Raw genomic sequence first — 20308 nt, 5'->3', positions numbered from 1 at the left:
CTTCCAGTCCTACACTTCCTGTGTGTGCCATACTGTGCCTGCCCTACGCAGCCTGTGTGTACCCTATGCTGCTTGCCCTACGCAGCCTGTCTGCCCCCTATGCTGCCTGCCGTGTGTGTGTGTGGGTGTCCTACACTACCTGTGTGTGCCCTAATCAGTCTGTCCTATGCTCCTTATGTGTGCCCTATGCTACCTGTGTGTGCTCCAGACTCTGCCTGTGTGTTGCCCTACTCTGCCTGCCCTATGCTTCCTGTGTGTGCTTTACTCTGCCTGTGGGAGGTGAGCCTGGTAAAGGTTTGCTCTGGGGATTGATTAGCATTTGAGCATTTGGGAAAAAATGTTATGGGATCCCTTATGTTTTTAATTATGTGCAGCAGTTGCTATTCTATTGCAAGGGGAGAAGGGCGTATATAGATTTATGGGTATGTCTGAATATGGCTTTTGGCTTTTTTTACATAGTATTTAATATCCCTGCAGTGTTAATAGGAAGGGGAAAAAAAGCAAAATGTAGATTAAGGTTTATACAATTCTCACCAAAATACATGATGCAAATCATTCTAACCCAAACAATCATGGGCAGTTCTGCCTTGAACAGGCCATATTGCCTGCCAGAGCTGGTACATTAAAATCAACAGTACTCAGACAAAATGTGGCTATATGATCAATATAAGAAATGCAGCTAATGCACTCATACATTAGATCGATCAAGTTAAAGAAAAGCACATCACAATGCTATAAAAAAGTGACATATATACAAATAGACAACTACATTGAGTGCATATAAATACAATAGAGATAAGAGGGTCTTTTGATGTTATACATAGATAGTACAGGCTTTATTGTTGTTGTATGAACACATGGCTATGAAAGGTCACATGCTAAACATTGGTCTAGAAATGCAAGGGTTAATATGGGGGGAGGGGGTCTTTTATACAAAGGAATCTAAAGACAGTGACAGTTTCTATGGAAACCAGAGAGGCAATTTCTAAAATCATTAGAGAAGATAGGGGGCGGAGAGCAGAATAAACGGAAGAACACAGTGTGAGCAAAAGAATAGGAGAGGTGGGGAGGGGGACAGAGATGGAACATGCACTGAAAGACAATGGAAAGAGGGAAAAACAGGCATAAAACATGATGGACGTGCTGTTAGTTGGATGAAATGTAAGAAAACTGAAGAGATTTTGTTTCTTAAAACAAAGGCAGGAAGAGTTTTGTAGGATATGTACCAGAGATCTGTCTAAAAACAATAGGAAGGTGAACAGTCGCACCCTCTCCGTCTCCCACAGACACAAAGAACAACACTGCAGGCAGTCTCCCCCAAAAAACAGACAAGGCACAAGGGAAATGGTTTGTCAGTGATTCATTTTAATAATTGTGAAAGAAAAATAATGATTCTAAGAACCCCAAAATAACAGTTCATAAACAGGTTTCCCTCAACTAAATGGGGCAGAGAAAAAAACAAAAAAAAAAAACAAAAAGTATAATATACACATATGAAAAGGTCTTGCTTAATCTCACACATCTCAGTAAAGTCTAGCATTCAGGGCCAGGCCGCTAGATCAGAAGAGGAAGGCTGGGCGCTCAAGTGTGCCTAAATCATAGACATTTATAAATATCCAACAATCAATGTGTTTTCCCTTATATTTCATAAGTCCTCAGATGGGCACAAAAAAGCAAATGCAGCCAGATAACATCAGTGGTCAGTTTAGTGTTTCACTTACACTGAGAGTTAAACTGGCTTTATATAAAGCAATCCAAACAAACAAATAGATCAGAGTGACTATTGTAGCAGGCTGCTCTGCCATTAGCTGCATTTGTTAACATACGCGATCATCAGCCAAACAGGTCTTTCAAAATATCCAGTACCAATACCCAAAATATTTCTAGTGGATTTGGGTGCACATACAAATGAATGTTGGGCAAGTCTGTTCAGACTATAACATGTGTGCTCATTATCTTTAAAATTCAAACATACACTTGAGTTTAGAGAAACAAATAAAGGTGCATCCCTATAAATAGAAGACACTCTCTAAATTCAGATTTAGCTAGATTCTGAGACCACCACTGATGTTTAAGGATTCTTTGACCTATATCTAAACCTTAATTTTTTTTTTTGTGTGAATATGACCCATGTGGTCAAGGAGTCGATATATTGATGGCTGATACATGTTAATTATTTAGGCAACCTGTAATATGCAAATCAGCTTTGATGCATGATAAATAATAAATGTGTATATCAGACAAAAAAATGATACAACTTTTAGATGTGGAACAAGTCTGTGCATGTACATGGGATTATATTCCTGCGCTAAACCGCGACTGCAGAATGACCCTACTAAAGACCAGTAAGTGTAAGGGCACACGGGCCCCGGCGACAAATCATCTCTTCATCAGGGCAACAATCTCCCTGAACTGCCTTCCCCTACATTCCCACCGGCTATAATGAAAAATCGGCAGCGGGATGGCACTCGCATCGCTTCGCTTTCCGAAGTCGCCTCACGAGGAAACTTCACCCGACTTCGTAAAATGAAGTGCCGCAAGTGCGATCCCACTGGTGATTTTTCATTATAGTCGGTGGGAAGGCAGTTCAGACAGATTGTCGCCCCAACGAAGAGGAGATTTGTCACCGGGGCGACTTATCTCCCCGTGTGCCCTTACCCTAAAGTGTGAGGATTTCATTCAAAGCTGTCCTTTAATAAATTTATACATCGGCATGGTACTGCCTCCGCATAGATACAAATACCAAAGAATTTATTAATTTAGATTTGTGGTGTTTGTATAAAAGCACATACAGTATATATGTATATATAAATACACATGTTCCTGAATAAGAATGGTATATGTTGCAAATTTCTATGACGTATAAACAATATTTAATGGTATAAAATTTAAGGGGTGCACCAAATGCTGGATTGTATTGGTTAGACACGGAGCGTTACCCACACAGCCTTGCTACTTCATTTCTGTAACTTCCTCTCCAACAACACACACCAAACATAAAATAAGAATAAAAATGCCCCCTTAGAAGACTTCCCTAAACACAAAACTCTAAAAACCAACCCTATTCATAACCCAACTTCCCAAAAGAAAAAAGGGGAGTGAAGGGGGAAGCAGATCAAGTTAGAGAAAAATTCCCCACACATTTTGCTGCGCCCCCGTGCAGGAGTGAGAGAAAGTTTTTTTTAATATATATTTATATATATTTTATTTTCCCTTTGGAGGTAGTCAAACTTGTGAACGCGTGAACAAAAAGAAAACTCAGTAAAAGAAAGGAAAAAAGACAAAGAAAAGAGTCTTCTCTATTGGTTATGTGAGCCGCTATGAGGTAATAACGCTGTTCTTTGATTGGCTGAGCCTCAAAGGATTTTGGGTGGACTCTGGTGGGTGAGGAGATTTGGGCTTTCATTGACTTTTACAGTTCCTCTTATTTGTAGCTCTTCATTTTGGCTTTTACATTCTTTCCTTTTCTCTCCTCCTTCTTTTCCCTGGATCCCCCATTTCCTTTTTTTCTGCTGCCTAGCTTGCCCCTCCTTTTAACATATGTCCTCTTCACACCTCTCAAAACACTCTCCCTCTCTTCTTCCCCTGTTCTACAAACAGAAAGTGTTTTCAAAGCCACCCCCTTAATGCGAAATAAGGTTTATTTATTATTCCCTGTTAATTCTGTATTTTATATTTTTTCTCCTTCAAGCATATCCATGTCATCACATATGATTCTTATTGTGCTAAAGGATAATCGCTTATGGGCAAGCCACTTTTTTCTCTAGTGAGCAGAATGATTATCTTCTTCCTTGGTTCCATATAGAAAATACCACTTTAGGCATCCATCTTGAACTTTACAAGATATTCATTTGGATTTTTTCTTGATGGTGGTCAATTACTATCCTTTGGTTGGGAGTATTTGGGCAATAGTCTCTGCCCTTAAAACAGGGATAGGGTGTTATGCCCTCAACCCATTATTTTCTTTAAAAAAAAAAATGCAGACCTTTACTGTCCATTTGTCAGCCATTCCAAAAGATGGAAGAACCAAGGGCTTTTTAAAAGGATCAGTTTGAGGGAAGAGAGGGTGGTAAGGGGAGAGTGGACTTCCACAATCCTTCTCCCTGATAGTTCCAGAGTATGGGAGTTAGTCGAGGAAGGGGTTTAGTCCATGTAAAGAGCCTGGTTTGGTAGACAGATGGAGCACAGAGAATAAAGAGCTCAGTTCGAGGTGTCAGAGTGGACACTGCCAGGTCCTTCTGTGGGCGAGGTGACAGACGAAGGGGTGACAGCTTCTTGCCACCCTCCATTTGCCTATGAAGCAATAAGGATATACTTTTTATTAATTTCTTTATATGTAGAAAACAGTCAAAGAGAAAGACATGCCCTCAATATTTTATGAATTAAAAAAAAATCAAAAAGGATTTGGATCTTCTATACAGGTACTTGTATCTATAATTGGCTGACTTGGTTTAGTCACCATCCCATTAATTGCCAACTTATTTTTACAAATCAAGTGTTTTTTACAATAACAAAAAAAATGTACTTTTCTAAAATCCCAAATATAGCAGTTGTTTGGAATAAGACCTATTACCAGTGACTGAAAGGTAGATAATGGTGTTGCATCACCCACTGGTACACATTAAATGATAAATGATCATAATATCTTGTGACATAACTCTGTGATTATGAATAGTATTTACACGTATGTGCCAAACCCAGACTGTGGAGCATATAATACATTAGCCAGGATACAGTAACAGTAGAATAGAACATTATGCGAATATAAAATATGGGCATACACCAAAAGCAATACTAAAGACATAGGCATACACAAAGCTTTGTTTCATACCCGGATCTCCCGCGGGCTGTACATCTGATTTGCTGACAAACTATCACTGTAGCCAGGGCCCATCGTGTGGCGCAAGGACTCCACCTGAGAAACCAAGGAAACGAGAAGAAGAAGAAAAAAAAAAGAAAAACAGTTACAAGAAGGACAAGAAAATGTTCGAAAATGTAATAAGATGAAGTAATATTTTATAACAATAATGTTGTTCTACAAATCTCATTCAATATACACAGGCTGTCCTCACTGCAAAGTTACATTTATTCTATAAATGTAAGAAAGTTCCTCACAAACTCTCTTCTACAGGTACAATTCACAATATAGATGTTGGTCTGATAGAATCAGGACCAGCTGTCTGTACTCCCAAGGAGATCCACCTTCTCAGTGTATTTGACACAACCACATAGACCTTCTTTAGATGCAGGTGCTAGAACTTTAATAAGAGAATCCAGGCCATATAGTTTGATTCATTGTTGTGATTGTTTACCAACACTAGAGCAGCTGGATAAGACAGACAGCACTGGCAGCTGGTCTGAATGCAATCAGATAAAAATCAGTGCTGTAATTGAGGGCACATTTAAAATGAACGGCCTATGATTAAGTATCTGAGAGATATGAAACACGTAAGGCGGTAAAGTTGTATCCTTAAGTTCTACAATAAACTACTGTACTATATGTTTTGACAAGCCTGCCTAGAATACTGGTCTGCAAGTGCCTGCCCTTTTTTCTTTATATAGGTTTTTAGGATTGTCATACTTTTGCACAAGTATCACATCTATGTCCTAATTTGGCATTTGCTTTTTTATCCTCAAAATATAAACAATCAATGTCCAACAGAGGTTACAGTTTGCCACTTTTAGCCAATGGCAAAGAGAGCCAAACAATGGTTTGTTTTCAGGCAGTGATCCTCCTGTCACTACTAGTGACCGGCAGGATTTATTAAAGTTAACGGCAAGGTGAATTTCTATGATCTGGCGTCTCACCACTAGTTAAGTATATGTTTAACAAAAATAGAGGAAAGGGAAGTTGTTTGAAGTGCAAGAAAGACGGGTGAAAGTGGAACATTTTAAAGTGCATGCCAGAAGGATAGGAGTTGAGAAAGAAAGGGCAGAAAGTTGCATCACTAAGCTTGAAGAGCAATAATGTTGAAGAGTTGAAAAAAAAAAGGAATTAAAATGCAACAGAATAGAGAACTGTGTGAAGTAGGGGAAACTGACCTGTGAAGGGGGATAAGAATCCCCATTTAAGCCCTGCATCGCCATGAACATATCATTAGATCCAGAGAGGTTGAATGAACCACCAGAACCTGAGAGAGAGAGGTAAGAGAGAAAGATAGTCGAAAAGGATGGAGCAGATAGTGAAAAGAGGAAAATAATGATATTAAAGTGAGGTTAATAACAGAAACGGAAAAATATAAAATAAAACGGAGTGTGTGAGAGGTGGACAAGTGGATCAGCAAAAAAAGGCAGAAAGAGAGCAGGAAAAGAGCAGGAAAAGTGTGAGAAAAAAAGACAAGTGTTAATGGGTTGGAGACAGATTTAGAGAAAGCACAGTTGTCACATAGCGGGCACGAGAGGAAAAGTCAAAGAAATGTATAGGAATTGGAGAGATAAAGGGCAATTTTGTAAAAAAAAAAAAAAAAAAAAGTGTATTGAAAAGGGACACAGGATAGAGATTGGAGCATTGAGACACAGAAGGAGGGAGAAAATAAGAGATGGGGAGGAAGAAAGGAAGAAAGCCATTAGACAGGGTAGTTGCCCTTAGAGATACATTAATTAATAATTCAGCAGCGGATGGAGGATGTTAGATAACTATGCTGGGGTAAGTTGGGGAATGGGTTGGCAGCTCTGAGTAAGGAGTCAGAAGAATAGTCAATGTGGCTCTGTTTCAGTACAGAAGGTTATTTACCTGCAGAGGTAGGGGTTGTTGGTGAATTGGCCCCGCTGTGTCCTCCCTGTGTCACACTAACAGCCGTCTTCACAGCATAGATATTTGCCTCTTCCTGGAACTTTCCAATGTTCTTCTTGTACCGAATTCTCTTGTTTCCAAACCAGTTTGAAACCTGATGGGTCAGAAATATTTGAATGCACGTTTTTATATTTGGCATTAAATATGCACAAATGTATTAAAAGGGTTGTCCAAATTTTTGCCAAGTCCTACCAGAATGATAGGACATTGCAAAAAGATAACTTAACCCTGTGATCCTCGCTGAGGACATCCCATTGCAGCACTCCAATTTGGTATTAAAACCGCTTTTATTCCAACAATAACATAGCGACGTTTCGGATACAACAGATCCTTTTTCAAGACATCCCCTTTAATAGCAGTGATAAAACACAGTAATACACTACACATGCCTATGTATAGCAAAGCACACACAAGAACCATATTATAAATAAGGAGATAGGGAACTAAACTTGTGAAGTAATGCTCTTGTTAAAGAGTTTCCTTCTACTAAGGGTGACCATACACACAGCACCTCGCTTTAGACCTATACATAGGAAGATATTGAATGATTTGGTCATTCTGACAAAGTGTCAAAGAGCACTTGTAGATTCACCTTAGATGTAAGGCCCCCTTTGTGAAAACAAAACTCAGGGAACATACATAGAGCATAGTTCAAGATTATTACAATTACTCATTTGATCAATCATTACAACCAATGTAATTGTGAGGGCCAACCCATACACGTCTAGGAAATATTTAAATAAGCTCTAGTATCCACCAACACTTTTGCAGCATCTTTGTCTCGTCTTGCAGGAAAGCAGTACAAAGTCAAATAATACAGTCAAGACCAGTGTTCATTTCTAGAAATTACAATACAAGGGGCAATGTAATTTGTATCTCATTTTGTAGGTTGGCACCGATAGTAAGAAATAGATTCCCAGGGGGCACGTTATTACCTGTGACACCGTTATGCTGCACTTCTTTGCCAGCTCCTCCTTTGCCTCCTCACTAGGGTATGGGTTACTCAGATGTGAGTAGAAATATTCATTCAAGACTTCAGTAGCTTGTTTACTGAAATTTCTTCTCTTCCTCCTGCAAGGTAAACAGAATGTATTTTATAATCAGTCTTAAGTACATATACATGGGATATAAGTTATGAAGAACACAAAAGGTTATTTTTTGACAAAGACTGCACTTTGCAAGGACCCCCACTTTGGTGTCAAACAAAAAATCAAAAACACTACGTACCGTGCATCCAGAAATCGGGAGCGAAGGATCATGACGGCCTCACAGGTGCTCTGCTTGAGCTGCATCTGAATGGAGCTAAATTTTCGGTGAATGATCCCAACCATTCGCTCAATTTCCTTTGGTGAGATAGGTCTGGTTCGGCTCTGCTCTCTCAGGAGGTTCATTACATGGGTTGTGAACTCATTACAGGCCTTTTTTTTTATAAGGTGATAGAATGAGGAACAGAGAGAAAGAATAAATGAGAGAAGAAAGTAGCATGGAATAATGGAGAAAGAGATACAATGTTACAATTTCTTAAACATTCTTTTAACAATTTCTTTTTAACACATTCTCCCAGCTCTTACCTGCTCGTACTTCTCCAGTTCAGCATGATAAATCTGTCGGATTTGGGAAAGTTTGTTTCTGTAATCTGAGTGCTCAATGGAATTATCAGGAGAGACTCCACCTGAAGCAGCTGCTGCTGCAGCAGCTGCCGCTGATCCACCACCTTTCTCTGGTCCTGCGACACCTTCTGCTAGTAGCATGTTGTCTAAGCGCATTAGCTGAGGGTCAACAGGCTCTTCCTCTTGGGAGTTACGAATACTCAATCCTGAAAGAGTAAATAGGCAAATATGAAATTGACAGCAAGTTTAGACACATGAAGGAGTGGTAGCAGAAACCAGAGGGCGACATGGAAAAAGCTTGGTGGAATGTAATTGCATGGAGAGGACAGGCATAGAGTGTGGGAATTCTGCATCTATGTAGTGCAGTGGCTCTATGGCTAATTACTGGTGAACTTTACTGCTTTTGCTCTAGTTACTGGTAAAACCCTTTATGGAGCTTGTGTGTAAATGGGTTTGAGGTAGAGAAAGAAAGGATTTTTGGGAGTTTACTTTAGAAAAAAAGTACATATATGTGAAATAAAATCAGTAAAATGGAGACTAATACAGTAAAAAAAAACACATAATGGTAAAGAAAAATGATTAGCAGAAATGTGAGCCACTTAATATAAATTTCCATATTTCCCTCTTTATCCAGTCCCGCTTTACCCAGCCCCTCCCCCTCTCCACCAATGGACAGCCTTAGACAAGCAGAGGCTCCCAGCCACTGTCGTCATGGAGATGACCTAGTGACGACCTTTTCTCCCGCCACAGCAACAACAGAGGAAACATGGCTGCCATAGCAACGAGGGAGGGAGAAAATAAGAGAGAAATTGGGGGAGAAAGAGGGTGGATAGTAATGATCAAATGGAGAGGGGCAAAGCATGAGTGATTCAATACACATGAATGGGCCATATACTGGATTATACCTTCAAAATTAAAGTAGAAAACTCCTAACTGTCTGATATCAATGGACAAGAGCCCCCACGTGCACATTTAGCATTATAAAGGGAGACTTGTGATTCCTTGGGCTGCCTCAGGCTGCTGGGAACTGTAGCTAACAAAGAAACAGAGGGATGTGGCTGAGCAGTTCCTGCCGAGGCAAACCAATAATATTACAATACTGTAACACTTAATACAAGATGTTCAGCACGTGTGTCAGAGTAGAACATTCCGTCATACTATCTTACCAAGGCCACGCCTACATTAAGGCCAACGTTACATTCACAAAATAAACACAATGAAAAAGCCCAAATTGTTGGAAAAGAAAATACAGTTGAAACAAAACCTGCTGAGAGATAAAGCTGAACAGCTGGAGGGCCAAAGCTGCATGGCCTTTGTCTATTTTGAGAAAGATAAACAGTACATATTTTCTTTAAATAGCCTGAAAAGTGTGAAGGCATAGCTTTCTTTGTTTACACATGTACAGTACTCTGGTTCAAAAGAAATGGAGTGGTCATACTGCTATGGACTCTGCAAAAGTCACAAAATTACAGTCGCCAAGAATCATTTTAGCCATCAATTGGCTTACTTTTATTCTATAGAATAAGGTTTGTAGTTGGGATGTTGATCCAACAATTCTGATTTTCAGTAAGTGAAGGTTACATGAGACACACAACGTACATATCAGTAATGTGGTCATGCATATCATAAAGATGGCTAAAGTACATCCATTTATTGAAATGGTCTCCTGGCTGATCAATTGAATCACTTCACAGGATTGTGGACACGGAAGGTTATTGATCATGTGATGACCAAATATAGGCAATGGGGGGGGGGGGCAACTGCAGCCACACTTGCACCAAAGATAATATAGTATAATTATACATTTATTTTGGCAATGTATTTTTAATCAAATAGTTGTAATCATGCAGCTTGCTAAAACAAAGCAGGCATATATTTTCTTTACATGCAATCCATGTATTAAAATATGTATATCTGTGAATTCAATGAAATGCCCTATAATAAATCTGCAATATATAATAGTAATTACTGCCGCGTCCAATTGCCTGAAAAGCCAGGATCTACTGGAAGCAAAACTTAAAGGGTTAACTGTGACAACATACACTGAATTTTACTTTGTCTTTAAAAATACTATTTCACAGACATTAGAATGTCTTCATTAAGAGACTACATTTTATAAATGCTCCAAATGGGACTGACATGTCACTGCCACCAATATTCTTTTGCCTTATAAGACCGTGACCCTCCAGTAAAGGTTTTGTTGAATATTCAAGGGGCTGTCCTCTGCTTAATGAGCAGTGATTAACGAGCCTCGTTGTTTACACTCCTAGGTGAACCAGATTCATGAGCTAATTACATTGCCCCCCAGCCTCCTCCTCTATGCCAAACACTATCACAACTATGTAATTAACACAGAGATATTAACGAGGAAGCTGGGCAGTGGTGTGACACACAGCTCTGTGAGCTAACAAATATAACAAATAAAGCCATTCTAACGGTTTTATTAAAGGGAAGATCGACTTGCCACAAGCAAATAGCTCAACATTGTTCTCCCTAGAGAAAAATTCTGCAGGGTAAGGAAAAACCACATCAGCTATGCGCCTTGGGCCTCTCTGTAAGATTCGGTCAGGTCGGTATAGTCTACCAGCCTTTGGGATAACAAAACCAAGTTGCCAAAGAATGAGATTTGCGGTTTCCATTACTAAAATAGCAACAAGACAAACATACACCCACTAAAGCAGGGACAGGCATAAAGGATTTCTGGGAATAACATTTAAGCATGGGACTTGTGCAAGGGGGTTCTGGGAAGAAGGTGAGAAGGGAGCTTGCACAGAACTAAAGAGAAACTTCATTAAAAACAAAAGGAGGGAAAAAAAGCGGCAGAAAAGAGAACGTTCTAAACAGTAGAATGAAGGAAGAGCAAAATGGAATGCAGAAGCCATGGTATGTGTGTGCAGTGTCAGACATTTGATCCGCCACTGCCCTCCTCCCCCTTTCCATTAGCAGCCACTGTGTGTGTGTGTGTGTGTGTATGCACGCGCGCACTGAGAGATGGGGGGGTGTATACTTATTAAAGGAGAAAGAATCACAAGACAAAATCCTTTATTTCTACTCCACTGAATATGTTTGCCTCTTCATTGTTGCCATACTCTTGCAAAAGCTACATGCCACCTTTGTGCTCTTTAAACTACAGCTAAAAAGTCCTCGGCTAACACAGAACCACTCAAATGTTACTCTGGAACCTTCGTTCAGCTATACCCTACATATATTTATATACAAACCCACTTTACACCCTTTGAGCAGATAAGCAAATGGTAATGCTATTGCAATCAGCATATAAACAATGGCAAATTATGCCCCCTGCTTTTCCCTATGAATGTGGCTTTTCCTGTATCTTAAGGGCTATTCCACACGGGGAGATAGCCACGCGTTTGCGGTCGCGGCGACAAAGCGCCGCGCCAGTCGCCGCGACCGGCGCAGGCGACAGTTTTGTATGGGCGCCTATGTAAAAACGCCTGTGCTAACCACACGAGGCGATGCGCTTTTCAACAGTCGCCTGAAAAAGCCTGGCGAGGCATTTTCAGGCGACTGTTGAAAAGCGCATCGCCTCGTGTGGTTAGCACAGGCGTTTTTACATAGGCGCCCATACAAAACTGTCGCCTGCGCCGGTCGCGGCGACTGGCGCGGCGCTTTGTCGCCACGACCGCAAACGCATGGCTATCTCCCCGTGTGGACTAGCCCTAAAAGGCTTTTCTGTAGTTGACCCTGTTTTTACAGAAAATTCCCATTTTACCGTTTGCAGATTTTAGTTTTTTCCCTTGGTCTCTTGGAAAATGTAAAATTGGGGTTTGAATGTATACACAAGCATATACCAAATTAAACGGTTTGAAACAGAAAAACTGTTTTTTATACATCACCTGAACAATTCTACAGCCAGGCCCGGACTGGCAATCTGTGGGTTCTGGCAAATGCCAGAGGGGCGGCTATAAGGTGCCATAGAAAGTCAGTATTTAGTGGGCTGGTGGGGGCTGTGTGGGCTGATTGTGCTTCTGTGTACCTGAAATGCCAGGGCCTATTTTAATTCTCAGTCTGGACCTGGCTACAGCATTACTTGCCTTTCTCAACAAAAACTATAAGAGAGATGTGAAGGTGTACAGCCCTTTTAATCCAGAAAACCTACCGGTTTTCTCTTTAATTTCACAAAGAACGCTGAAAAGTGCAGGTTTCATCCTGTGGCAGTTTAAAGCATGTTTCCTATAAAAAAGAAAGAGAAATCATGTATTTAATAATTCAGCTGAGAACAGTATACCACATGTACATCACTGTATCATAATAGAGTTGAGCTGCAGTTATTAATGTATGAATACTCTACATCATTATAGATACTCATTATCCAGCCCAGCATGTTTATTATCAGTGTGCGCTGTAGGACACCCCTCTGATTCCAGCAAAGTTGGTCTAATCTGCAATTATGAAAATTGTGAGCAGTGATTAACACTTACTGTGATATGTATTTAACACATTTATATGCCAGGGAGAGCTATGGTGCCAAGCTCCCAGCATTTCTAAGGGGCATAATTACAATTTCATACAAATATCAGCGAGCAATTAAATGATCACATGACAATTAAGTGAGCCAAGCTCAAGTTGTAGGGAAAATATCTGTAAGAGAATTATGGACACTGAACTGCCCATGCAAACTGTAGACAACGTGCAATGATCTAGGAAATCCAAAAGTAAGTTTTTCCATAAGGAAAAAAAAAAGATGTAAACACACATGAAAACAGTAGGAGCGCACGTTTGAGCAATCTGACTACTATTAAGTATATGATCATATAAAGTACTTTGGTTGTCTGATACATGGGGCTTATGAGACCATCTGTAAAGGTTTCTTTCTATCCTTGGTGTACCCTTGGGGTACAACCATTACACTTACTGGTGGCACAGTTAGGGGTAGGCCATAAATGCTTTCAGTTAGGAAACAGGTAAGGACTGCAAAAACTAAGTGAGATCCATTGAGCATTGTGATAACATGAAACCATATAGTCTCAAATTCACCATTAATGTATGAAATAGGCAGGAATGCTAATATACAACTTGTTCCAACATGAAAGGGCATGTCGTAATGTTCACCCAACATGAGCGCACCTACATGTTTTATCTTTACAACACAGGCAGGGGGGGCCTTCCTCAAGAGAAGAGGAATTTTAATAAACTGTATTTACAGCAACTTCACCAAGCAACTGAGGGAGGTAGTACAGGTAGAGTCTGTTATTTAAATCCATTACTCAAATAGCTTACAATTGTTTGTAACAAAGCCAGCAAAGAGCTATGTTGATGGCAAAAGAATTCTATTGGGTTGTCATCTTTATAGGTTAAAGGCAAAGTGCTGCACGGGCCCCTTATGTAGAAACTCATGCATTACAATTAAGTATAAGCAGCAAGAATGCACTAACACCTTTATGGCTCTGGGCACGATAGCTCTATGCCAACAAAGCCACAGACACCGCTAAAATGTTGCAGAGCCAGAAAAAGAGGTGGGATTAAAGTGTAACTAGAAGTTACTTGGCCCCACAGCAAATTCAAGTTAGGGCCCCAAAACATAGGTAAATTGACCTACTTTAACAAGATATATAGAAATTGCTCATAAATTAGGGGCTTAAAGGAATTGTTCAGTGAAAAAATAAAAATTGGGTAAATAGGCTGTGCAAAATAAAAAATGTTTCTAATATAGTTAGTTAGGCAAAAATGTAATGTATAAAGGCTGGAGTGACTGGATGTGTAACATAATAGCCAGAGCTCTACTTCCTGCTTTTCAGCTCTCTTGGTTTCCACTGACTTGCTGCCCTGGTAACCAGAACATAACCAATCAGAAACTTTAGGGGGCCACATGGGTCACATCTGTTGCTTTTGAATCTTAGCTGAATGCTGAGGATCAATTGCAAACTCACTGAACAGAAATGTACCATGTGGCCCCCTTCAAGTCGCTGACTAACTCAGCTGAAAAGCAGGAAGTTGTGTTGTGGCTATTATGTTAGACATCCAGTCACTCCAGCCTGTATACATTACATTTTTGCCTAACTAACTATATTAGGAACATTTTTTATTTTACCAAGCCTATTTACCCAGTTTTTATTTTCAAACTGAACGGTTCCTTTAATGGGTCCTTTTAACTTCTGGGCCTTCCCCTGAAACTGCATGGTCTGCTTCCTCTGTAGTTACACCCCATAGGTTTGGCTTTGACATAGACAACATTTTACTCGGGACATTTGCTTAGTATACAGACATTAATTTCATATACTGTTTCTGTATGCTCAGCACCAACATGTGTGAATTAAATCTCCCTTTCGTTCTTGCTTGTTCACACTGGTGATCATAAAACCTACACCCATGACAACACCATAAAGATGAAGTGGCACATCCAATGTCTGCCAGCCTAATAAACTTTTACAAGCACAAACATTCAGAAACACATTCACACCCATGTATCATCATGTGTTTAGCATAGACATGCAGCTGAAACCACTTTCCAAATATGTATATATTGTTTATAGGTTACCAGTAGCGATACAGGAAAAAATGTTACCAATCAGGATAGAGAGCAATATCTGTAAGCCTTTCGCCAACATAAAACATAGGTCACACTTATAGCAGCCCTACTCTCTAAACAGATTCAGTACACTCTTTATTTGTGAAAGGAAATGGTTATGACAACATAAACAAAAATTGTATTGGCAATTTCCCACAATCAATATAAGAAGAAACAAAGGTGATGGAGGCAATTTTGGCAATAGTGCCACTATGCAAAACCAGTGACCAGACATCCAAAACACTTTGTGCCACGGCACATGTCAAACAGGTCAGTATTTCAGCTGGCGACATCCCACAATGCCACTTCAATGCAATCTTCCTTTAATTAGGAAACCACTGAGCACTTCTCAGTTGCAGTTATAGGTCACAAACTACTGGTTCTGTACAACAGTTCCTATTTAAAACAATGAATTGAGTAGTGTGGGACATTTGTCCAACAACTACAGTACACTGGTAGAGATACATGCCCTGCGTGAAATGAGCCTTGGTGCATGGTGAAACTGAAAGGAACAATGTCAGTTAACATGACATACAACAGAATACAAAGTACAGCAGCTCAGCTTAAATAATGTGCTCCCTTGACAAGGGACTTTGAGAACCAATAGAAAAGATTGTATCCACCCCTCTTCAACTACTTCTAAACTATTAGAACAAATATGATACATTTGTAACAATGTTGCTAAATAGCAAGATCTTTTGGATGACTCAACGTTACCCTAAGCATAATGGAAGGAGGGAAGCTTTGCACCTGTATTTTTTTTACCTTACGCCTACATTTTTTTTTTTAAATTATGTATCTAGGTTTTCTTCAAATGAATGGAAAAAGCAACCACACTTGATATCCTCAGCTCACGCATTTTATACATAAATCATTAAAACCGATAATCTTTGCATGAGCACCAATGATGCTCTTTAATTGAAGTCTATGGGGAATGCATGGATAAAGGTTATTATACATGTACTATTAACTATTAAAATAGAAGAGCAATTTTGTGCACACAGTCAGATAGAGGACAATGCATTTTTCTCTATTTCAAGGGAAAATCATAGAAACCATTAACAAAAAATGTCAGCTATAATATACAAGAAATATCCGTTATGGTAAATGTATGTTGGCATGCACAGGGTGCATAGGCTGTTTTTTTTTTTTCATTTTCCTAGGAAGTTAATTGGATTAGTATGACTGTACCATTACATAAAATGCAAAACAAATATCCATGCAATTGTACATTTTATAGGCTGACAGAGTGGTAAATACCAGAGTAGCAAGATGGATGCATGAAGAAAAAGCAAATTGTAGGGCCTTTGAACTTTTCTGTTTTCAGAGGGAGAATAGAAATGAAATTATACCCAGTGTGCAGCACACAGTGCAATTAGAATCACAAAAGCCTTAAAAGCACATTGCAGATTATAACAAAAGCCTATGTTTTCTCTATTCGTGTAATGTCAACAACAGAGCCTAAAAGTCAGGCAATTTGTACACTTAGCCTTTTGCATTGCAAAGGATTCAATTATTGGCTTGTATTATACTTATAAAGTACAATTACACAATAAATATATCCAAGCTTATGAGTAATGGAAGTGCAAGGCCTAGTGAGCAGCATGGGGCAAATAACATCATTCTGGTCATGTCATGAGCTAATCAATGTTCTTATTAAGATGCATCTTATAGGGTAGATTAGGTGCAGTGATTATGCTTTGTATTTATAAGTGATGCAGGGGGAATATAGTAGTGCAGAAAGGAAGGTACAAAGTGCTCTTATGAATTCTTAAAGCAGACAAAGGAGTTTATTTAACCAGAGCTGTGCCATGAAGGGCCTAATGCTTTGCAGCTGCTGATAAGTTAGTGGTCTGGGAATCCAGCACATTGCAGAGACTTTTCAAATGCACATGGAGAGAAATAAAAAATTAATGTTGCAAAGGTTACCGATTATTTTAGAAATAACTAAACTTAAATGGACATGTGATACTGTAAGAATTGTTCATTTATAAGTGGGATAAATAATAAAAAGCATAGCACATCATTCTGAGTGTTGTAGTACATACAATGAATTATAGGACACAAAGTACAAGTGGGCTGCATATATTTAGGCCTACCCTACACAGCAACACTGACAATTATGACAATACTCTGGTTCTTAAAGCACTGTTTAGGACACAATAGTGGGTCAGTCAGTATGTGTGTCTCCATAGTCCCCACGGTTACACTGAAAACCAGCTGTAATTAAAAGATATAAAATTTGGTTCCGGTCTACAAAAAGTTAAAGAAACCACATTGAACAAACAAGGACACCTATGGGCATGCAAGATTTGTTCACAAAGACTAAAAAATTAAATTATACAATATTTTTCCATTGACTATTTATAAATTGGAATCACCAGGATGTATATACAAGTGACATCTATTTATAGAGCACAGTGGTATACTTAAACCATAAAGGTGCCTTATAATATAAACAGTCAATGGCCTCAGAATGAATTATTCACAAGAGCTTACATTTTAAAGGGAGCTGTTGCTAAAATAAGTGAATACATTTTTGAAGAAAGTTAGGAGGCAGACATACTTGTTTAACAGCCTAAGGGGGAGGAGCTTGTAAATAAACATAAAGATACATGCACACAAATATCTATCTTTAATGTAAATAGCCAGGAGAGAGATTCTAGTAGCTCTGGTATGGGAGCTGCTTGGATTTGTCAAACACAAAGCTAAAGCCTACAGAGAATGTTTGTAATCATTTTGGACACATTATTACATGCGTTTAGTGCTAAGCAATGGCAAGGCCTGAATGATTCAATGTAACTCGTGCTGTACTTTGGAAACTAACATGTAAATGCCTGTGCTTTTACAGCAGGAATAGATGTTGTTTGGGCCTAATACATAGTATCACAGAGGGGATTTAAAGGACTGCTAGAGAAATCTGCAGGAAGTGTGTATAAAGGTTACACTTCTATAGTAACTTGTGTTGCCCATAAAGATATAACATGTCCACTTTATACAGAATCAAGTAAAAGGTTTTCTATTAAATGAACTAAAATACTTTTGTACTTGAGCAGTCTCTCAGACACAAGGAGCAGTCTCTCACACACACAAAGGCCTCTTCTCCAGCACCTAGAGTTCCCCCCTCCCTCTTGTACTCACTTTGCTTGGGCTTCGTCAAGGCTCTGGTCAGTGATAGTCATGATCTGTTGCAATATGTCGCCGATATCCTGCTTCCTGGGCTCCCCATTGTCCGTCGGGGGCTCGTGCATAGGATGAGGAGTCAGAGTTTGGGGTCCCCCATGGATGGGGAGACCTGGAATCCCCACCCCCCTGGCCTGCATCAGCCTTCCTTGTTCATCCATCTGAGCAGCAGCGAGGGATCGCTCTGCTGTTTTTATGTGTTTCTCAGTTGTCCCCTCAGCTGTGTCTCCTTGTACAACTCCCCCTGTCCTTCATAGAACTCTCCTCCTCCGAGTCCCGTCCTGCTCTACTGATCGCTTTTTGCTTCCAACATGCGATTTGCTCGCAAGGAAATCGCCTCGTCTCCCAGCAGCGCCAATGAATCCCTGATTGTGGCCAGTGACTACAGATCGCTCCCCTCCTCGCGCCCAGGCTTCCTTTCTCCTCGAGTGGCTGCTCCTCGGATAGATCGCTCTGTGTTGCGCTCTCCACAGCGCTGGGCCGCTAAATCGCTAGAGCTCGGACACCTCTATCCGGATGGGGATCAATCCTGCTTCGCTTTTTTCCTGGGATCCCTAAAAAGAGCCAGTAGCGCTGTATTGAGGCTGGGAAAGAGGAGTGTAAAATGGTGAATTACTAGGGAGGGGGAGGGAAAGGGAAGGAGGAGGGAGAAACGTTCTTGTCCTGCCTCTCCCCTTTCTTAGGGAATCATAGCTCACTGCTGCCCCCTCTCAGCAACTCCCTCGTCTTTTACTGCCTTTTGCCGCTTTGCACCCCCCGTGGCCCTTTCGATGTTGAACTACAACTCCCACAAATCCCTTTCAGCCTCAGTGTCACGTGCTACCTACTTGTGTCATCTATTCACATGAATGACATTCACAAGATCCACCCGGCCATTGTCCAGTGAAGTTTTAATTGAGTGATTTAAACTACAAGTGTCACATAAATGTTTATTTTGTCTACTGTATCTCATCTATGTGGATGGGCCTTGTTCACAGCTACATACTCCATTCATCATTATTGCTCCACAAGAATATACTAAATTCCCAGCATCATGTGTAGTTTATAGGTAAGAGCAGCAGCAGCAGCATGCATGGAGTTGCCAATACCTGGCCACGAGTAGCATTCCTGTTATTCCTTGTTGTCCTATATGTATGGATCACTAGTTCCAGGGGCCAAGTGGAAAATGCCCCTCTGACTGTAATCCCTATATCTCTGCATTTCTAACTCTGGCCTATTCTTACTGTAGAGATCAGTGCACTGAACTGCCATAGGTGCCAACTGAGAACACTAACATGCTGACTAGTGATGAGTGAATCTGTCTCGTTTCGCTTCTCTGAAAAATTCAAATCAAAAATTAGCAGGACATCGAAAAATTTGCAAAAAGCATTAAAGTCAGTGGGCGTCAAAAATTATTTTGATGCGCTACACATTTTACACGTGCGACATATTGTACTCATGCAACTTTTTTTGTTACACAGTTTGCCAGTCTAGGCCTGTGCCCAGTAGATCATAACTGATTTACATTAAACAAGAATCGTTCATTGCAAGCTTTAACTGCCCTTAAAATGTTATTATATTGATACATTTGTTTCTGGTGGCATACAATTTGTTTGGATACACTTTGTTTGAGTTGAGGTCAGCACAGCGGAGTAATTAAAAATGTACATAATATATACAATGTATATATTATGTAAATTATAATCACATATAGAACACCAATACAAATCCCTACTGTACTTGTGACATCTTATAAATAAAGTCTGGTGAGGTCTTTCTATGGTTAATGACGTGTATGGCTAGTTTCTCCCAGTTCTAGTTGCAGTGCACAAGTATGATCTGGCCTAGTACCACAATGTGATTGGTCTTACTGAGCTATTTAACAGTGAAAACTTTGCTCATACAACTACATATTGTTCTTGTAATGCAATTCTGCAGGATATAAATGGAGCAGAATAACCAAAGCATTAAGCATAAGCATCTTAATTTTTTCTCACTAAAGCAAATGGGTGCAGCATGCATCGTGTGTATCGTGATAGTATTACTAACTTGTGCCAGCAGATTTGCCCAAATCCTAGGGTGGTCAGTCTAGTTGCAGGGTGATACACAAATTTGACATCCACATGGATTGCCTTTCTGGACAAATCACTGGCTAGAGGGAATCCATATGTAATCCTTGCAGCTCCTCCTTGTGGCCTTGAGCAAGTCCATTAA

General features: G+C 39.9%; 1 protein-coding gene across 3 annotated transcripts; it reads right to left on the bottom strand.

The window, feature by feature from the left end:
- Positions 1-1345: 1345 nt before the first annotated feature.
- pbx2.L (pre-B-cell leukemia homeobox 2 L homeolog) lies at positions 1346-18830 on the bottom strand. 3 transcript variants are annotated; one of them, XM_018228843.2, is made up of 9 exons: positions 18074-18811; positions 12524-12597; positions 8365-8609; positions 8021-8211; positions 7729-7864; positions 6734-6887; positions 6043-6131; positions 4832-4915; positions 1346-4293 (listed from the first exon to the last, which is right to left on the bottom strand). In XM_018228843.2, exons 1-9 carry the CDS (start codon positions 18274-18276, stop codon positions 4201-4203), a joined length of 1269 nt encoding a protein of 422 aa, XP_018084332.1. In that variant the 5' UTR covers positions 18277-18811; the 3' UTR covers positions 1346-4200. The 3 variants fall into 3 exon arrangements, with proteins under 3 accessions (XP_018084332.1, XP_041428800.1, XP_018084333.1); XM_041572866.1 differs by having other exon boundaries at positions 4047-4293; positions 4832-4859; positions 6072-6131; positions 18074-18830; XM_018228844.2 differs by lacking the exon at positions 6043-6131 and having other exon boundaries at positions 4153-4293; positions 18074-18814.
- Positions 18831-20308: the final 1478 nt, after the last annotated feature.

Source organism: Xenopus laevis, chromosome 8L (assembly GCF_017654675.1).
Source record: "Xenopus laevis strain J_2021 chromosome 8L, Xenopus_laevis_v10.1, whole genome shotgun sequence".
In the NCBI taxonomy this organism is placed as follows: Eukaryota; Metazoa; Chordata; class Amphibia; order Anura; family Pipidae; genus Xenopus; species Xenopus laevis.
Note: the sequence above shows the minus strand (reverse complement) of the source record. Positions and strands in the feature narration are given on the sequence as shown.